This window comes from Epinephelus lanceolatus, chromosome 7, assembly GCF_041903045.1.
Source record: "Epinephelus lanceolatus isolate andai-2023 chromosome 7, ASM4190304v1, whole genome shotgun sequence".
NCBI classification, from domain to species: Eukaryota; Metazoa; Chordata; class Actinopteri; order Perciformes; family Serranidae; genus Epinephelus; species Epinephelus lanceolatus.
This window is the reverse complement of record NC_135740.1, coordinates 9,131,138-9,150,007: the sequence shown is the minus strand read 5'-3', so window position 1 is coordinate 9,150,007 and position 18,870 is coordinate 9,131,138. Positions and strand designations below refer to the sequence as shown.

General features: G+C 40.7%; 2 protein-coding genes across 2 annotated transcripts; both read left to right on the top strand.

Annotated features, from left to right (window-relative positions):
* The first annotated feature begins 6 nt into the window (after nucleotides 1–6).
* fam199x (family with sequence similarity 199, X-linked) lies at nucleotides 7–11,254 on the top strand. Its single transcript, XM_033633004.2, has 8 exons — nucleotides 7–105; nucleotides 1,954–2,132; nucleotides 2,797–3,016; nucleotides 3,763–3,921; nucleotides 5,568–5,729; nucleotides 6,041–6,224; nucleotides 6,402–6,505; nucleotides 8,394–11,254. The coding sequence occupies exons 2-8, from the start codon at nucleotides 1,966–1,968 to the stop codon at nucleotides 8,565–8,567; spliced, it is 1,170 nt and encodes a 389-aa protein (XP_033488895.1). The 5' UTR covers nucleotides 7–105; nucleotides 1,954–1,965; the 3' UTR covers nucleotides 8,568–11,254.
* Nucleotides 11,255–15,406: 4,152 nt separating this feature from the next.
* smim19 (small integral membrane protein 19) lies at nucleotides 15,407–17,611 on the top strand. The gene is made up of 3 exons (XM_033632750.2): nucleotides 15,407–15,689; nucleotides 16,331–16,455; nucleotides 16,735–17,611. Exons 1-3 carry the CDS (start codon nucleotides 15,556–15,558, stop codon nucleotides 16,791–16,793), a joined length of 318 nt encoding a protein of 105 aa, XP_033488641.1. The 5' UTR covers nucleotides 15,407–15,555; the 3' UTR covers nucleotides 16,794–17,611.
* Nucleotides 17,612–18,870: the final 1,259 nt, after the last annotated feature.

Below are 18,870 nucleotides of genomic sequence, written 5' to 3'. Positions count from 1 at the left end.
GTGCTCGCTCCCGGGAGTCTCGCGGTGACAGCTTAGATCATCCGTAGAAAAGAAAGGATTTGCAAATGGAGGTGGCAGAAATGAGCATTGTTTGAACGACGAAAGGTTGGTGTTATAATGTAGATAGCCTCTTAATTACAACTGCGCCAGGTTAATAAACCGTTCAGATGTGTTAGTGGGTGGAAAGTATTAGTTCAGTGTCGTTTTGTGGCTTTGTAAACGCTACGTGGACATTCGGGGGATTAGCAACAAACGTTAGCTAACAGTGTTAGCTTGTGTTGTGTTCAAATTACAGGCTGCTCGTCTTTAGCAAAGACGATATCGACGTTTAATGTTAATGTAAAGTGTATCCAAACTAATGTGGCTACCTTATCTAATGCTGGATTCTCATTTGATTCACCTTTCTTCATACGACGATATGTTTATATTGAAGCATTTTAGTGTGTTGTTAAGAAAAACAAGTTACGTTATGGGAGTTGGATGCCTAATGTGGATGAAATCTAGTGTCAACAATAAACAGTAGTGAGCAGTTTAGGCAAAAAAAAAAAAAAGAAAGAAAGAAAAGAAAAAACATAATCAGTAGGTAAATTAATTAGCTTTGCCCACTGACGTTATTAATGTTAACGTTACCAGCAAAGATCGAAATTCAAAATCCAGATGTTACTGCTTGCTAGTATTTGGATGGACAAAAAAGTTTTGCGTTGTTGAGTGACTGGGTGCGACATTTTTGTAGTGTTTTTTCTTTTTCAGCTGCCTTTATTCAAGGCGACTCTCTTGAAGTGTTCATTCGGTTAAGTTTATGCATAAATATATATTGTGGCCTTTTCATTACAGTCCTCCTGTCTGTAAATTCAAGTGCCATACAACTAGACTCTGATTACAAGATGTTTGAAGCAGTACATATGTATTTTTCTAATGTGAAATTTACCCGAAATGAGTTATGTAAGATTAATCACTATTAACTTCCACCCCAGAACAGAAAACACCATGTGACATAAAACACATTAATCTGCACATTGCTACCAACTTTCCTAGTGATAAATATCTGCATATCTAAGTGAGTGTAAGCAATGGGAAAATAGATTAATCATATTCTGTAAATATAAAAATTGAGTCGTCATTTATATTTTGCCACAATCTTTGTAACATTTTCTTTACAGGAAAAAAAGGATGTAAAATCTATAAGGATACTTTTTCTACTTTGTTATGAACACAGTGTATTGGTGTTAAATATTGCAAGCATTGTTAGTATAGAAGAACATGAGCAGAGAGTCTGTTGTTTAGACTTGGAATCAATAATCTTGTATACAAATAAATAGATAGATAGTACTTAATTGATCCCAAACTGGGAAATTCTTGTGTTACAGCACCAAGTAATCAAACAGTATGTGGACATTAGAATGTAGAAATACAAAATATATACAAAAATGACTAGTACTGAAATTCAAAATATACAGAAATAAAATAAAATAAAGAATATCAAATTGCAAGAGTAAAAAGATCAAACTGTATACACAACACTCAGAAGTGAGGTAGAGGTTGTAAAAATGTACAAAATAGCTACAAGTGTGCAATTTGTTATTACCAGCAGTGCAAACAAATGGTTTTAACATAACTATTAAGCTATAGCTATAGAGGAGAGGCTGAAGAGAGCTGTGAGTGCTCTCTGTCAGACAGAGGTGAGGTGTTTTATAGTGGTATGGCTATAAACCATAAATCACAAACAAACTTTATGCAAGATGACTATCATATGACACAGCCCTGGACACCTGTAGAAGCCAGTGCAGTCCAAAACAACAACTTTGCGATCAATACGTACTACCTTTTTGTGAAGCTGTTTTTGAGAGCGTGTCAGATGTGTTTATTGAATTTGACGATTATTTTGGAGACTGTAGCTCTGTTTCAAAATGCCCTGTGATGTTTGTCTTATCTTTGCTTCTGTTTCTGTGCCAGGAACATCTAGCCATGTCTGAGTCTCTGTATGAGAAGTTTTTGGCCCCAGAGGAGCCTTTCCCTCTCCTCTCCCAAAGAGCCAACCTCAGTGATGTGGGAACCCTGGACGTCAGTGACTTTGGCTGTCAACTCTCATCTTGTCACAGAACAGATCCTCTACACCGCTTTCACAGTAACAGGCAAGTAGACAGTGTGTGTTTGTGTTCACAACGTGTGTGTCACTTGTCTGTGAGGTAAACTTGACTTTCTGAGTGTATTTTCAAAGGTTATTTCATAGTTGTTTTGGAAATTAATTTACTATATCCGTTTTTATGGTAGGGTATCCGAAGGGACAAAAGCTGGACCTTCCACCATCTGCTGCAGTATATGTCATTGCAGCTGCCGGTGGCATTCACCACATTGCTATCGACAAATGTTAATGTGCTTGTCAAGTTGGCAGTGCACTAGTATTGATGTATTTCATACTGTGTGTGTGTTTGCGTTGTCTCACTCCCAAATATACAGCACAAGGGCAGTTGTACCAGACTTAGCAGTTGGTTATCAATTGAAATAGAAAACACAGGGTTCCACATAAACAAAAATCTCCACTAAACCTCTTGCCTCTGTTAAAGTGTAACTGTGCAGAAAACTATATAAATAGTTACATGCAGCTGACACTAAAAAAAATCCTCAGTGACTTTTGCATCTATATTTTTGTAAATCCCTTGTTAAGACAACAATCTAAGACATGTGCATTGTTAAAATGTACATCCAACCACTCTGTCTCAGGAAAATGATCTGAACAATTTCCAGAAATGACTCATGTTGAGAAGGAACTTTGACGTTCACTCATTGTTCTTCCAGGTGGAACCTTACTTCCTGTGGGACCAGTGTTGCCAGCTCAGAGTGCAGTGAGGAGCTCTTCTCCTCTGTGTCTGTGGGGGATCAGGACGACTGTTACTCCCTCCTGGATGACCAAGAACTAACATCTCTGGACCTGTTTCCAGAGGGCAGCGTTTGCAGTGATGTCTCCTCCTCTATCAGCACCTATTGGGATTGGTCTGACAGCGAGTTTGAGTGGCAGGTCAGTTTTTCCAGCTGGTTATGTAAACTAGAAGTTAGTGGTAGGAGATATGGCCAGGATCCTCTGTCTCTGTGTATAATGTAATTTTATATCACGGTAACAGTGTACATCACAATAAAGTAATTGTTCTTTAAATTCAATTAAGAAATGGTTTAAAACAACATCACCTTATCTCATTACATTTAACTGTTTCCTTCTTTTATTTGAAACTCTAATACAAACAAATAACACCTGCCCCACATGAGACAACACTTAAAACCAAAATTCTTTTAAAACAGAAGCTTTAAGCTTCCTGAGAACAATAATTTCCAGTTATACATGTTTCTGTATTTACAGCTTCACTCTCCTCCTCCACGTCTGCCCAAATCACGTTACTTAGCAAGGCAAGTGGATTCACAAGATCACACAAGAATCCAACCCTGATTTGCTCCATAGCCTGCCCCCAGATAGCTAACACTGTTGCCAAAACTCTACCAGAGATTTGGCAATACACAGTCCTGCCGTTGCACAGTTTATACCATCATATCGCCCAGCCTTACCACAAGGATGTGTTAAAAATACTGCTGATTTTAATTTCAGGTGCTTTAGGATGGAAGTCATGAGAACCTAGTTGCATTATTTGTTTGCATCAAACACAGAGAGTGTGGGTGTTTCAGTGATTTACAGGATAGTTTGTCCAGTAATCAGTGCTCTTTTAATGTTTCTCTGCTGCTCACTGTCTGCCTGTCTTACTTCTGTCCACCCAGTTACCAGGAAGTGACATTGCCAGCGGCAGTGATGTCCTTTCGGACATCATCCCGAGTGTGCCAAGTTCACCCTGTCTGTTTTCCAAGAGGAAGCCTAAGCCCCACCCTCATCGCAACCTAGATGAGTTACCATGGAGTGCCATGACCAATGATGAACAAGTAAACAAAGCCAGCACACACAGCTGTGTTATTGTCTTTTTAAGTTAGTAACCTCTCAGTGCTGTCACAGTGCTTAGAATCAGTGTTCACTTTGACAAGAGTCTTTGTCATTTACTGAAAATTGTAGTTGGTTTAAAGTGACAGTTTAGTCTTTTTGTTTTGTTTTAGTCAAGATGTAGTGGGACTTTAATTTTATTTTAGATGAATTTCAGTCAGTGTTTTAGTTCTAATTTTCTCAGACAGATTCATGATACTGTAGTGGATTTTGCTGAAAGATATTTCTCCTGGCTATAAAAATTCCAGTAAGAAGTAAGCATACATTCGTTATTTGGGCTGAGAATGTGTTACTGACTGACCTTATTTCTGTCATATAATATAAAAATGAATGCCCAGAGTTATTTATATTACAGATACTTTACATATCTGATATTAATGAGGTCTTCTGCTAAATTTGGCATCATGTTTCACTCAGAAATCAACATTTGTAAAAATTCAGGAAACAATGTAGTTAACGCAAACAAGCAATAATGATATCTGGGATACAACATGTTTATTGACATCACATGGAGCTAAAATTAATACCAAATTGTGCTTAATGTTCACAGAATGAAATAGTGTCTGTTTATGAGTTGTTAGAAATCATAAATCATCTTTTAGAAGAAGTGCATGTTTACCACAAGCTAGCTAGGCTATGTTAAATTAAACAATATGCTATTGAAGTAAGGCATGCTAATTGCTGACACAATTAAAATTGAAAACACAGGTGATTACTGACTGAGGTTGTTTGCCCAAGCAGAGCCAAGTATTTTGTCTCAACTTTGCTCGTCAGGGAATAACAAACAGAGATTTTTACCATCATTTTTGCTGTCAGTATTTTTTCATTTACGTTGTTACAATTTAGCCATGAAATAAGGACGTCAGTGAACAGTTATTGGTAAAAAAAATTTTGTTGATAAAATAAACACTGCTTAGAATTCATATCAGTGAAACTGATAAACGTGCTTACGCCCCTGCTTTGTTGGAGCTGTCAAGACCAAGATTAGTATTTTGTTTTTTTCCCCTGTCACCTAGTTGTAATTCACAAACTAAACAAGAGGGCTTAAAGTGGAAAACGTTCTCACAGGGGGACAAATTTAATGAATTTATGAAAAGCCACATCATTGCAGATTTCAAAACTTGAGTCAGCAGCGCAATTGCGTTGCATTCCCAAGCTAACATCGTATTAGTATAGACATTCTTCCCATCTGTACAGTCTGGATTTTCAGCAAGTTGCATCCTTTCATTGTATTATTTGTTTGCAGATAGATATATACTATAAAAGATTTGTTTGAACTCTTTTCCACTTGCAGTAGTTTGCTTCGTTGTAGGTAGTGCTGTGCTGAGCTTATGCACAGAACCAGGGCTGATCCAGGCTATTTTTTTAATTAATTAATTACATTTTTTTTAATTCATCTGTGTCAGCAATATAAGGCACCAGTTATTTTCAGGTCATTAATTGTTGCTTCATTTACTCCAGTTGTCAGAAACACCCCATTACACTGGGTTACACACTTAATATTCACCTTTTCAGTCTTCAGTGTCTTCAGAGATACCTGGGGAAAAAAGGAACAAAACTCAAAACCACACGTCTGTGTTTCCACTTTCAGGTGGAGTACATCGAGTACCTGAGTCGGAAAGTCAGCACAGAGATGGGCCTGAGAGAGCAGCTGGACATCATCAAGATCATCGACCCCTGCGCACAGATCTCTCCCACTGACAGCGAGTTCATCATAGAGCTCAACTGTCTCACAGACGAGAAACTCAAGCAGGTGGGCACTAACTCTGAAACACTTTACTTAAACTTTACAAGTCAAATAAAGAAGATTCTCTCTCACACATGATTTCACTTTGCATATTTAACTATAAGGAAAAAGGTAGTAGGATAATTGAATTCACATGGTTCCGGCTTTGAAGGGTATATTTAGTCGGCTTTCTGTTTCAGCTGTTCGTCATTGTGGTGTATGAAAGAGAAGCACTCTTTGCTAATACATCAGTTAACTGAGGTTTTTTTTTTTTAAAAAAGTAAGTTATGTAGCATGTGAAAAGTAAAAAAAAATTTTGACCTGTATGATGTCATCAGGTGCGAAACTACATCAGAGAGCACAGTCCCAGGCAGCGGGCCAGCAGCACCAGAGAGGGCTGGAAGAGGAGCAGCCACAGCAGCGCCAGCACTGGCGGCGTCAGTGGAGCCAGCAGCAGCAACGCCAGCATGGTCAGCTCTGCCAGCTCCTCCACTGGCTCTACAGCCTCCAACTCTGTAGCAGGTAAGATGCCACCTGGTTGGCTAGCAGTGATGGTGCTACAACCAGAGGATCCTGTAGCGGTGGGCAATGTCAGAAAGACACTTCTGTTGGTGAAATAATAAAAAACTTTAATATTAATATTAATTTTCAGCACGGTTTTCTTGGTTGTAATACCGTTGATATTTCCATGTGTTCCAGGTGGTACAGCATCAGCCTGTAGTGGAAGCAGTGTTGCCAACATCAGCAGAGCTCACAGTGATGGCAACCTATCCAGTGCTGCAGAACGTATACGAGACTCTAAAGTAAGAAACATGAATGTGTGCGCGTGTGTGCGCGCGCGTGTGTGTGTGTGTGTGTGTGTGTGTGTGTGTTATGTAAGAAGATGGAGATGATCTCTACTTTTCTCGCAATCTTATTATTGGGCTCGGGTTTGTGAGACTACGGATCAGATTTCTGCTTTTGGATTTGATTGAATCTTGCAAATGGGCTGTTCAAAAAAAAGTTAAAAAAAAAAAGGATTCTGAAATCAGATTAGATTGTGTTTTCTTGGTTTTAGTCTCAGTCAAACCTTCAGTATGTGTTGTTCAAAACTTTTTTGTAGGATTGGATATGTTTGATCCAGAAAATCAGGAACTGTCTTATACTAAACATGTTTTCCAAACAAATGTAACATGCAAGCACAAGCCTATGGCATTTTACATTGTACAGGGTTCCTGCGGATCCTTAAAAAGTCTTAAAAGGCATTGAATTCATTAATCTAAAAATAAGGCCTTAATTGGCATTAAAATGTCTTAAATCAATCTTTCAAAAGTCTTAAAAATGTTAACACATGGTAAGTAGGATTTTATGATCGTAATGAGTCTCAAATCTAAAAATAATAGGTAACATTTATTTTTTAAAAATAATCTGCCGAATAGCAGTAACGTCACTCAATCACGAGAACGGAACCAACAAAACAGTGATGTGTTTGTGGCCGTGACTCTCAGAGCAGATGCACGTCGTTCATGTAGCAGTCGGACCACATGGGAAAGTTTAAATTTAATGAAAACTGGCTGTTCAACAAAGATTTTTCTGGATGGCTGAAACCGGTACCAGGCAATTTACACGAGGCACGGTGTATTTTGTGCAAGAAATGTTTCAAAATCAGCACGATGGGAATCAAGGCAAAATCAAGCTGTCAACAAACTCTCGTCTCTACCGTGCCTCCACCCCCATCTCCGATATCAACAACCGGGACAGCAGCACCAAATCTCCAGACAATGTTTGGGTGCACGCCTACGCTAAAAGTAGAGGTACTGTGGTGTCTGAACACCGTGACAAAATACCAATCGCAATAGGACTGTCAAAAGCCCCATGAAATTGATTTAGAGTATTTTCGAATTAATTATTATTTGTATTATTTTTTTTAAATTTATTTATTTATTTATTTATTTTTACAAAAAAAAAAAACCCACCCAAAATAAGATGCTTATTGCTGACGCAATATGAACGTGACACTCAGATGAAACACCCGTTCTGACCTCACTGAAGTGCCAGGTATGATCAACTTCTGCCTCACTATCTGAGCAATGTTTGGATACTTCAGTGCGTAGTTTTTAAGGATGGGCAACACAAGCAAAAACACTATTCGAAAATCGTGGCAAGTATTCGACAATTTTTCGAATAATATTTTTTTGACAGCCCTAAATCACACAAATCAAATGAGGGAGTTTTTTCATTTGTGTTGATTGTGTTGTTGACCTTAAATTTCATTTCAAGTGGCATTAAAAAGTCTTAAATTTAACTTGCCTTAAGCTGTAGGAACCCTGTTGTATAAATTAGCCTAGCAACAAGCGGAGATTTCCTCTGCTCATATGAAGCCAGGATAAATAAATTAATTTTAACTTTCATTTATCACTTAATATTAATTACAATGACACAGTCAAAAGTAGTCTCTAATAATGGCACCCCTCATACTGTTTTCTGTCTCTTCTAATAAAAGCTTGTATCTCTTGTTTGTATCTCGCCTTGAAATAACGGCACAAAAGTAAGATGGATTTACTGATCCTGGAAAGTAAAATATGAGATTTCCAAATCAGAATCATTCAGATCAAGATTTAATTTTTTGAACAAGTAATCAAAGTTGATTACCTCAATGCCTTGATCCTCATCTTGGTGTCCTCTCTGACCTGTCTCTCTCGTGTCCTTCAGAAACGTTCCAAGCAGCGCAAGCTTCAGCAGAAAGCCCTCCGGAAGCGGCAGCTGAAAGAGCAGCGACAGGCCCGCAAGGAGCGTCTGAGCGGACTGTTTCTGAACGAGGAGGTGCTGTCGCTGCGAGTGACGGAGGAGGACGACCACGGTGACGACCTGGACATACTGATGTGACAGCAGTGAATCAATCAGTGCTCCCTCTACGCCTGCTCCCCCACCACCCAGCCACTGCCATAGAGCTCATAGACCATGCTGCTCCAGATCACTGCATGCATTAGCTTTATGTAGGCTAACATAATGCATTTTGTAAAAGTAATGTCTGACAGGCAGTGACAGCTTGTAGTAGCCTCTTCCTTAGCTTGACATATTGCTTGCTAATACTAGTGTAGTACCGCTAGTGCTAAAACTGATAATTGCTGCAATCACTACTAAGCTAGCTATAGCAATAATGCTAATATACTGCTAATGCTTTGATTAAATACTGACATCAGTCCAGCCTGCTTATAGCCAGCGCTAATCCTGCAGAAGCTTGCAGATACACACTACATATACACTACAAAAGACAATTATTTCTGCTTAATACAGTTAACAAGAGGACTGCTTATAGATGCTTTAACAGCGTATATCCACTGCTACTAATACAGCCACCACTAGCAGAAGGACAGATCAGACATGAGAGGCAGAGTTTGGCCACAGTATGCACATGCTGCTCTGCGAAGAACCAGGTGTTCATTTCTTCAGAGCACACAGGGGGAACAGTTTTCAAGGTTGCAGTATTTTAGCTAATTTGGTCATAGTTTCCACCCATCTGCTGACATACAGACATATTGTACAGAGTTATATCTGTGCTGGCCAAACTCTGTTCATCTGCAGCTCTGCTCTAAACTGCTGCAGGTAATGTTACAGCATGATTATATTCCCACAGGCCTACAGGCAAAGGGGCCTGAGTGCAAAGTATCAGTAGCAGTTTTTACGTGAGTGTCCTCATCGGGACACGTCTGGGGAAATAAGGTGATGTCACAGAATTATGTGAAATGGCCGTGACCTCTTCACATAGAATTTCAGGGTGGTGGCACGTAATGTTTTAAAATGCATGGTTTAGGCACCAAGACTACTTGGTTAGGTTTATGAATGGGATGTAAGTATGTCATGTGACGGGACATAACTACACAAAGGATTCGAGTACGTAAAGTTAAAATAAGTCCACATTGACTTTTAGCTTCACTCGGGACACAAACAGGGGTCTCCTGGGTGAAAGTCCTGTGTCTGTTTGACCTATCCACCACCGCGATCTCCCCCATGCAAACTTTCTTGCTCTATATACTACCTATGGGGTCCTAACATTCATCTCTGCCGTGTTGTGTCCACCACATGAAAGGATCCTAATTGGCTGCCTTGTTTCCGTGGTGCCAACATGTGATTTCAAAACGTTTGCCACCACCATGCAATGCGGTGGTAACAGGTCGTGGTCATTTCACATATTTCTTTGAGCACATAGGGGGAAAACAACTCAAAATCTGGAGATTGAAACATTGCATTGATCAGCAGTTTCTCTACACAGAGTCAAAGTGTAAGGAGAAAATCATCCTCCAAAGCTACTTAATACATCAGAGGTGAATGTGGAATGTAAAGTGAAAGGAAGTGAGCTGGTCTGTCTTTCTCCCCGCTGAGTGTCGTGGTCCCATTTCACGCTGAAGGCTTAGAGGGAGCACTGAATCTGCATGTTTAAATCGTCACCCACACCGAGTCCCTGTGTGGTCGCATAACTAACAACTTCATTATTTGCATAATCCTGTTTAAAAAAATAGCTTATGTTTTGTAAATAAATGGTAACAGCATATTTACTGCTTGCTTTCAGCTTTTCCTTGGTGATATTGGTTTGATTTAACTTTTGTTTTTTTCCCTCTGTGTATATATAATGACAAGGTAGTGAACTAATTGGTTATCGTAGCTTAAATGCTGTCAATTGCCACTGGTTCTTTGCAATATTTTGAGTCTTATTTTTAAGCATTTAGCTGTTTTGTCACGAGTACTTGAGTTTGGTCTGGTCGTCGTCTCAGACTTCTTTTGTAAGTCCTCTTTGTTTCTCTGCCAGCACTCCTACTGTATTTCACCGAGACAGACCTAAATAATCAGATTCTCAATCATTTACCTCTGTGTACATTTTTGAATGATCTGACCACCACAATAACTTTAAAGCATTTGAGACCAGTCTTATGCTCTTATTCAAAGTTTTTATAGATCATATTGTGTCTGTCCACGTACTGTATGGCTGGTTGGGTATTGACGCAGAACTTGAGCTGGTTTCTTAAGCACGTGCATCTAACATCGAGCCATTAACTTTCAGAAGTGTGTTCATTTTGCTCCGTTAAAATATTGACGTGTTGACAAAGCACTAACGCCTCGGCTTTTTGTGGAGTTGTAGCTACCATGCCGTATTTTTCATACTTGCTAGGAGTAGCAACCACACATATTATTTCTTTTGTGTTTTTCTGCCCCCGTCTGCGTGTAAGAAACACCTCCTGCAGCTTCTCAGCTGTAACGTGATGAACCACTGCAGTTATTGGCCTCAAAGCCTGGTGTCATTTCTAATACTTTATGTGTACTGAGCTTTGGCTCTTGTCTCTGTCTCATGTATAAAGTTATTACTTGCAGCAATTATGTTAAATGCCGCTTTATGTATTCTGTAGTTATGAATTAATAAAATTCTATTTTGAAAATAAGATAATTTTGAAGAAAAAAAAGCCAGTGTGATGCAACAAAGTTATTTGTTTATATAAGGTACCATGTAATTGCTGATAATGAATGACTTTGATCTGATTTAAATATGGTTAAAAATAAAGATTTGACTGTAAACTGAACTTTTCCCCTCACTGTCATTGTTAGAATTATTTTACAGCAGACACCTGTGGAAGTAAAAACATTTCATCAGCTACAAGGATAAGTGTGTTTACATATAATTAGTTCATAACAAAGCAGCTGCAGCTGTCATTGGTATTATCACTGGTTGAAGCTTACTGAAACCAGCAGTCCCATGTTGTTGCTTCAGGCAGGACTGCGCAGTCCACTCACTGGTTCTGATTCACTGTAAACTGACAAATAAACTCACTGTGTTGCATCTTATTGTTCCAGTCTGTGATGGCATTTCTTTCATGTGTGGGTGCATTATTTTGTTACATTTACAGGGCCAGGGACTGAATCATTTAAAATCGAGGGTTTGTCCTTCTACACTGTGACCTTGTGTCTGTCCCATTCTGTGACACTGATATCTCAACTCATCTCACCTTGGCACAAACGTCCACCTGAACTCAAAAATGAACTGATTGGATTTTGGTGCGTCCATCTCGTTCTTGTAAATGCAATATCTCAAGAGGGTATTGAGGGAGGCTGCATTATCCTACAGTGTAAAAAATAGTTTACAACTGAAGTAATATCACCAAAAAGAGGGTGGTGTTGGTTGGGGTGGAGGGGCAGGGGCTTCCTGGACTCACTCGAGTGCTGAGAGTGGTTTAGTGGTCTGCTGTGGCGTTGGGTCTTCCTGGGATGATTGACGTCCACTCTCTGCTGCCCCAAGAGCACCAAAACATCAGAGGAGTCCTGTGCTACAAAACAGAGACATTAGTAATGAAGACTTCTGAACTCAACTATACATGGAATGATATTATAAACAATGAATAATGTTCAAGAAGGCTCCTCTAATAAAACTGATTCACATATGTAAAGTTAACTTTACCTGTTTACCTAGTGAGGGGATTACTTACTTAGCCCGCTGAATGAAAGGCACCCATCACTCCATCTGGTCCTGTAGTCATCCATCCTTCTCATCTGGTCCTGTAGTCCTCCACCCTTCTCATCTGGTCCTGTAGTCCTCCACCCTTCTCATCTGGTCCTGTAGTCCTCCACCCTTCTCGTCTGATCCTGTAGTCATCTATCCTTCTCATCTGGTCCTGTAGTCCTCCACCCTTCTCGTCTGATCCTGTAGTCATCCATCCTTCTCATCTGGTCCTGAAGTCCCCCATCCTTCTCATCTGGTCCTGTAATCCTCCACCCTTCTCATCTGGTCCTGTAGTCCCCCATCCTTCTCATCTGGTCCTGTAATCCTCCACCCTTCTCATCTGGTCCTTTAGTCCTCCACCCTTCTCGTCTGGTCCTGTAGTCCATCCCTCTCATCTGGTCCTGTAGTCCCCCATCCTTCTCATCTGGTCCTGTAGTCCTCCACCCTTCTCGTCTGATCCTGTAGTTCCCCATCCTTCTCATCTGGTCCTGTAGTCCCCCATCCTTCTCATCTGGTCCTGTAGTCCTCCATCCTCTCATCTGGTCCTGTAGTCTTCCATCCTTCTCATCTGGTCCTGTAGTCTCCCATCCTTCTCATGTGGTCCTGTAGTCTCCCATCCTTCTCATCTGGTCCTGTAGTCCTCCACCCTTCTCATCTGATCCTGTAGTTCCCCATCCTTCTCATCTGGTCCTGTAGTCCTCCATCCTTCTCATCTGGTCCTGTAGTCCTCCACCCTTCTCATCTGGTCCTGTAGTCCTCCACCCTTCTCGTCTGATCCTGTAGTCATCTATCCTTCTCATCTGGTCCTGTAGTCCTCCATCCTTCTCATCTGGTCCTGTAGTCCTCCATCCTTCTCATCCATCCTTCTCATCTGGCCCTGTAGTCCTCCACCCTTCTCGTCTGATCCTGTAGTCATCTATCCTTCTCATCTGGTCCTGTAGTCCTCCACCCTTCTCATCTGGTCCTGTAGTCCTCCACCCTTCTCGTCTGATCCTGTAGTCATCTATCCTTCTCATCTGGTCCTGTAGTCCTCCATCCTTCTCATCTGGCCCTGTAGTCCTCCATCCTTCTCATCTGGTCCTGTCTTGGTCTTCCACGATGAGGCTACTTGTGTGTGGGGGGTCTGTTACACCTATCAATAACAAAGTAAAAGAGACTTGGAGACTTTTCTTTATGTCAGCAATTATTACTTTCCCTCTCTTTGTTATTGACACCTACACCTGAAAACATCTGGTCCTGTAGTCCTCCACCCTTCTCATCTGGTCCTGTAGTCCTCCACCCTTCTCGTCTGGTCCTGTAGTCCTCCACCCTTCTCGTCTGATCCTGTAGTCATCTATCCTTCTCATCTGGTCCTGTGGTCATCCATCCTTCTCATCTGGTCCTGAAGTCCCCCATCCTTCTCATCTGGTCCTGTAATCCTCCACCCTTCTCATCTGGTCCTTTAGTCCTCCACCCTTCTCGTCTGGTCCTGTAGTCCATCCCTCTCATCTGGTCCTGTAGTCCTCCACCCTTCTCGTCTGATCCTATAGTCCTCCATCCTTCTCATCTGGTCCTGTAGTCCCCCATCCTTCTCATCTGGTCCTGTAGTCCTCCACCCTTCTCATCTGATCCTGTAGTTCCCCATCCTTCTCATCTGGTCCTGTAGTCCCCCATCCTTCTCATCTGGTCCTGTAGTCCTCCATCCTCTCATCTGGTCCTGTAGTCTTCCATCCTTCTCATCTGGTCCTGTAGTCCCCCATCCTTCTCATCTGGTCCTGTAGTCCTCCATCCTCTCATCTGGTCCTGTAGTCTTCCATCCTTCTCATCTGGTCCTGTAGTCTCCCATCCTTCTCATCTGGTCCTGTAGTCTCCCATCCTTCTCATCTGGTCCTGTAGTCCTCCACCCTTCTCATCTGATCCTGTAGTTCCCCATCCTTCTCATCTGGTCCTGTAGTCCTCCATCCTTCTCATCTGGTCCTGTAGTCCTCCACCCTTCTCATCTGGTCCTGTAGTCCTCCATCCTTCTCATCTGGTCCTGTAGTCCTCCATCCTTCTCATCTGGTCCTGTAGTCCTCCACCCTTCTCATCTGGTCCTGTAGTCCTCCATCCTTCTCATCTGGTCCTGTAGTCCTCCACCCTTCTCATCTGGTCCTGTGGTCCTCCATCCTTCTCATCTGGTCCTGTAGTCCTCCATCCTTCTCATCCATCCTTCTCATCTGGTCCTGTCTTGGTCTTCCACGATGAGGCTACTTGTGTGTGGGGGGTCTGTTACACCTATCAATAACTAAGTAAAAGAGACTTGGAGACTTTTCTTTATGTCAGCAATTATTACTTTCCCTCTCTTTGTTATTGACACCTACACCTGAAAACACATGACAGCGACACAGTGAGCCAAAGAGACGATGTGGTTTTATTATACTGCTCAGTGAGATAAATACTTGTAGGAGACTTGTGTTAAAGTTGTCATTAAGTACTGACTTACCTGTGTCCGGTACAGCCACCTATACTTTATAAAGAAAAACAGATAACAGTATAGCACGCATTATCTGTTACCTTACTGCTGGTACATTGGTCCAGCATCATCAACTATTATTCAAAAGTAAAATATAAATAAAAAAACCCTGGTGCAAGACAGGTCTTCATCACTGTCCTCAGAAGTCTTCCTCTGCCTCTTCACACTGACCTGCTGTGTGTTGCTTTCTTCTCTGCTTCTGTTTGTGGAGGAGCTGAGGCCTGAAGTTGAAGATCTTGGGTCTTCATCGCTGTCCTTTAAAAAAATGACTAATGTGGAAAGGGAATGTGCATGTGTAGCAGCTGCTAGGTGTAGTATAGACACCTCATGGGTAAGCTAGACAGAAATTTATCTGCTCATTAAAGTGCACAAATGTTCTATGTGTACTTAGACCTCAAGCCCAAGAAAGAGAACAATGAGGCAACAAGGCACATAGGATGTATGTTGAGAGAAGCTGCTGACATTCCTTAGCCTATATTTATGTTCAGGATGTAAAAAAAGGGTGCATTCATCAGGCCTAATTTGTTATTCGGTTCGGAAATGACAGTTTTTCACAGTATGACTTCTCTGGACAGCTACTACAGGTGTGAATTGTTTTTTTTAGGGAATCCTAACGGGATATCATTATGTGTGTCCTTCTCCCCCAACCCGCATTGTGGGACTTCGCCTTTTCATGCTTGAGTTCACACTTTGGACTGTAGGGGGCAACAACGCGTCCCGGAGATTGTTGTCTCCCCGGAAACAGAAAAGACGAAGTAGGCGGATGTGACGTCGTGGTGTTTACACCGCTAATTTGAGTAGCAAATGAACGTTAGCTGAGAAAAATAAAAAGGATATAATAACGTTTCTGCTTCACACATTTACAAGCAAGGTTTGGCTGTTGTCGCCGTATTTCAATGGGTGCTCACGGGGTTTTGGGGAACGAACCCGAGTCCATCGACTACTCAGTGCACGAAGCCTGGAATGAGGCCACCAATGTCTACCTGCTGGTTATCCTGGTCAGCTTCGGCCTGCTGATGTACGCCAGAAAGTAAGGACAGTTTACACCTGTAGTCAGTTCCTTACTGTATCACTTCCCTTTAAATGGATAGAGGCACAACACATTTTCACTCGTGTTCTCCCTTCGCGTCTTCACTCAAAATATTAAAATTTAGGCCAGACCCCATTTAAATTTTTCGTAATTTAATGTTTCCTTGCTTAAAAGGAAATACGTGAACATGATGTACCAGTACATTCGTATTTGGATTAATTTAAGGGGTCTCCTGGCTTTTTCGGCATTCATATAATCCTCCTAACATAATGTATTTTAATATAATGTCAATTGGAATAATTGGTGATATTCTGTATTAGCATAAGGCCTCAGCATTCTGTTTCTGAAATCTCTCTGTTCACCTTTCACGCCAGACTCCACTGACTGTTTTTGTGTTTTATTGTTTCCCTGCTTAAAAGGAAATATGTAGACATAATGTGGCATTACTGTGGTAATGAAAAATTATTTTAGGGTCTTCTGGTTAATTCGAAAATCATGTAATTCTCCAAACATAATGCATTTTAATGTAATGTTATCATTAATTATTTATGACAACTGCTGTCAGAAATAAATGGTGATATCCTGTATTAGCAGATTCTCTCTTTCTTTCTGAAATCTGTCTCTGTTCACCTATATTTTAGAAACAAGAGGAAGATCATGCGTATCTTCACTCTGCCTCCCACCGTCGGCAGCAGCCCAGAGCCCAACTTCTACGACAGCCTGCAGAAGGTCCGCCTGCGGCAGCAGCTAGAGATGTACTCTCTGGGTGAGAATTAGTGAGGCTCTGCACATCCATAATGTATATTTCACCCTATCATCTTCTGGTGAAAATGGATATCATAACAAAATAATATTTTCAACCCTATATTTTCTTTGTTAAACATAAGGCAGTCACGCATGTAAACCCCTGATAACTGACAAATGTTTTTGATGTTTTAGTTTGAAAATCTAGACCGCGATCAGTCTAAATAGCCACCTGTGTTTCCTGTTGACGTTCTGGGTAATCTAGAGGTAAATTAGAATCTCTCTCTGTCTTTTCTTTTAGCCAGGAAATTTGACCAGCAGCAGGGCCAGACCGACAGTGTGCAGCTCTCCATGGAATGAAAGCAGGAAGGAACTCACCCCTTTCTGTCTGAGCAAACACTCCTGCATATAATTCCAGCCCTCTGTGCGTGGATAGGATAAGACCTGGATGTCTGTCATGATCAGAGATGGTACAAATTATGTTACTTCCATCCTGGTTGTTTCTGTTTGGCTCCTCAAATGAGAAGCAAAGTTATTCACCTCCTGTTGTCGTCTTCGTCTGTTACGTGTGGAGTAAGTACTGTACAGCTGGACGGATGGAGAGGCCAAGAGCACAGGGAGTGAGGCATCCAACAGTGACTGAGGAATGATAAATCTGCAACTGCAGGAGATGTCACTGAGATACTCTCAGTATGGTGTGAGATTGAAAAAAAGTCCACCGTGAAGATTGTTTTGCACACAGAACAAAATCCTTTAAATTTAGCACAGGTTCTAGTTTGTTTCCATTTGTTTTTTACTTGTTTACTTGTTTAATGTTTTGTGTTAATCAAAATTTTAAAAATGTGAAAATAAAGGCACATACATGTAAAGCAGCTGAGTCAGCAAATGTTTTGATTATCAGATCTGAGTTAACTCATGATGATTGGCCTGTGTTTTATTTGACTTCATGGCACAACTTCAAAAATGTTTTTTGTTTTACTAGTTTTCTTGTATCTTACGAAGGAAGCATTTTAAGGGTCAGATCACCCAAATTACAAAAATAACATTTTCTCACTTAGCTGGCTGGGTCCAGCCGTGCAGATGATTTACATTTTTCACTTATTGCCAATTACTCTGTATAGTCCACAGAACATGGTGTAAAATGTAATGTAATTCCAATAAAGTCTGTTGACACAGAAGTCTGAAGGTTGTTCATAAAGGATGATGATGATGGTGGACTTTTTGCCTCGCTGTTGGTTCTAGAGGTGAAAATATCCATCACTGTGATCCAGACAAAACGTCTAAACAACTACTGTTTTACTTGTGATTCAGTGTTGCACAGATATGCATGGTCCACAGAGGGTGAATCCTAACGACCTTAGTGATTGTCTGACTCTTCCTCCAGCGCCACTGTGAGGTTCACATTTGTGGTTTTCAATGAAATACCTCAACAGCTATTGGATGAATTGCCTCAACATTTGGAACAGACATTCATGGTCCCCTTAAAATTCTTTAAATTTGACAATCCTGACTTTTAATCCAGCCCCTTTCATCCATGTATGTGTACAGTTAAAGACTAGTGGGCTGGTTTCATATTCATCTGCTGTGTGGGACAGTTTCTCTATGCTCATTCTAAACCTCAGTGACATCACGGGTCCAGCAATCCTTGCAATAATGTATGCGATAATATGTATTTATAGATTTCTGATTGTTCAGTGAGAAGGAGCAGATATAAATCATTTTTAACAATCTAAATAAACAAAAACATTTCAGACAGAAATTATTATGCCAAGTACAATATTTGTCTAAAAACATGTCTGCAGGGGATCTCTAAGTGTGTCCAGTACTTGACATAATAAATACATCTTAGCATGCTAACATGCTAAACTAAGTCATTGAAAATACTAAACATTATACCTATAAAACTTGTTTCTCTCACATGCCTCCACAGTGAACAACAAATCCAAAAAAGGCGAACATTCCTAATGAATTGAAGTAATCAGGCTCCACATTCAACAGCAAAACTATTTCAATACATCTGTTTACAAACTGTCACACAACTCATGCAGTATAATACAAGTATCATGTGCCAAGTCATATGCTCAGTACTTACCAAACATGCATTTACACTAAAATGTTATGACTTAACACAAGTACAACTGAGTAGTGTGCCTGGGTATATATATGTGCCCAGGATTGTGCACAGGCCCATTCAAAACTGCATATGTTTGTGAAGTCCTGAGCATACTGCTAGATAACTAGTTGCACTGCAAGAGTTGTGTGAGAGTTTATATATCTATGTTCTTATATAGTTTAGCTGTTGTTAAATGTGAACCCTGTTTCCCTCAATTCATGAATAATGTTTGCCTGTTTTGGATTCTCCGTTCACCGTGGAGACCTGCGAGAACAGAATTTTCTACACAATTTTCATATAACACACGAGTAATTGATAAACAAA

What these genes read in the sequence shown, in the direction of transcription:
- fam199x (XM_033633004.2), top strand. Translation starts at nt 1,966, where the DNA reads ATGTCTGAGTCTCTGTATGAGAAGTTTTTGGCCCCAGAGGAGCCTTTC. An exon ending in CAGACGAGAAACTCAAGCAG is followed by an intron (nt 5,730 to 6,040) that starts GTGGGCACTAAC and finishes TGATGTCATCAG; the next exon opens with GTGCGAAACTACATCAGAGA. An exon ending in AGCCTCCAACTCTGTAGCAG is followed by an intron (nt 6,225 to 6,401) that starts GTAAGATGCCAC and finishes CATGTGTTCCAG; the next exon opens with GTGGTACAGCATCAGCCTGT.
- smim19 (XM_033632750.2), top strand. Translation starts at nt 15,556, where the DNA reads ATGGGTGCTCACGGGGTTTTGGGGAACGAACCCGAGTCCATCGACTAC. An exon ending in CTGCTGATGTACGCCAGAAA is followed by an intron (nt 15,690 to 16,330) that starts GTAAGGACAGTT and finishes CCTATATTTTAG; the next exon opens with AAACAAGAGGAAGATCATGC. An exon ending in GCTAGAGATGTACTCTCTGG is followed by an intron (nt 16,456 to 16,734) that starts GTGAGAATTAGT and finishes CTTTTCTTTTAG; the next exon opens with CCAGGAAATTTGACCAGCAG.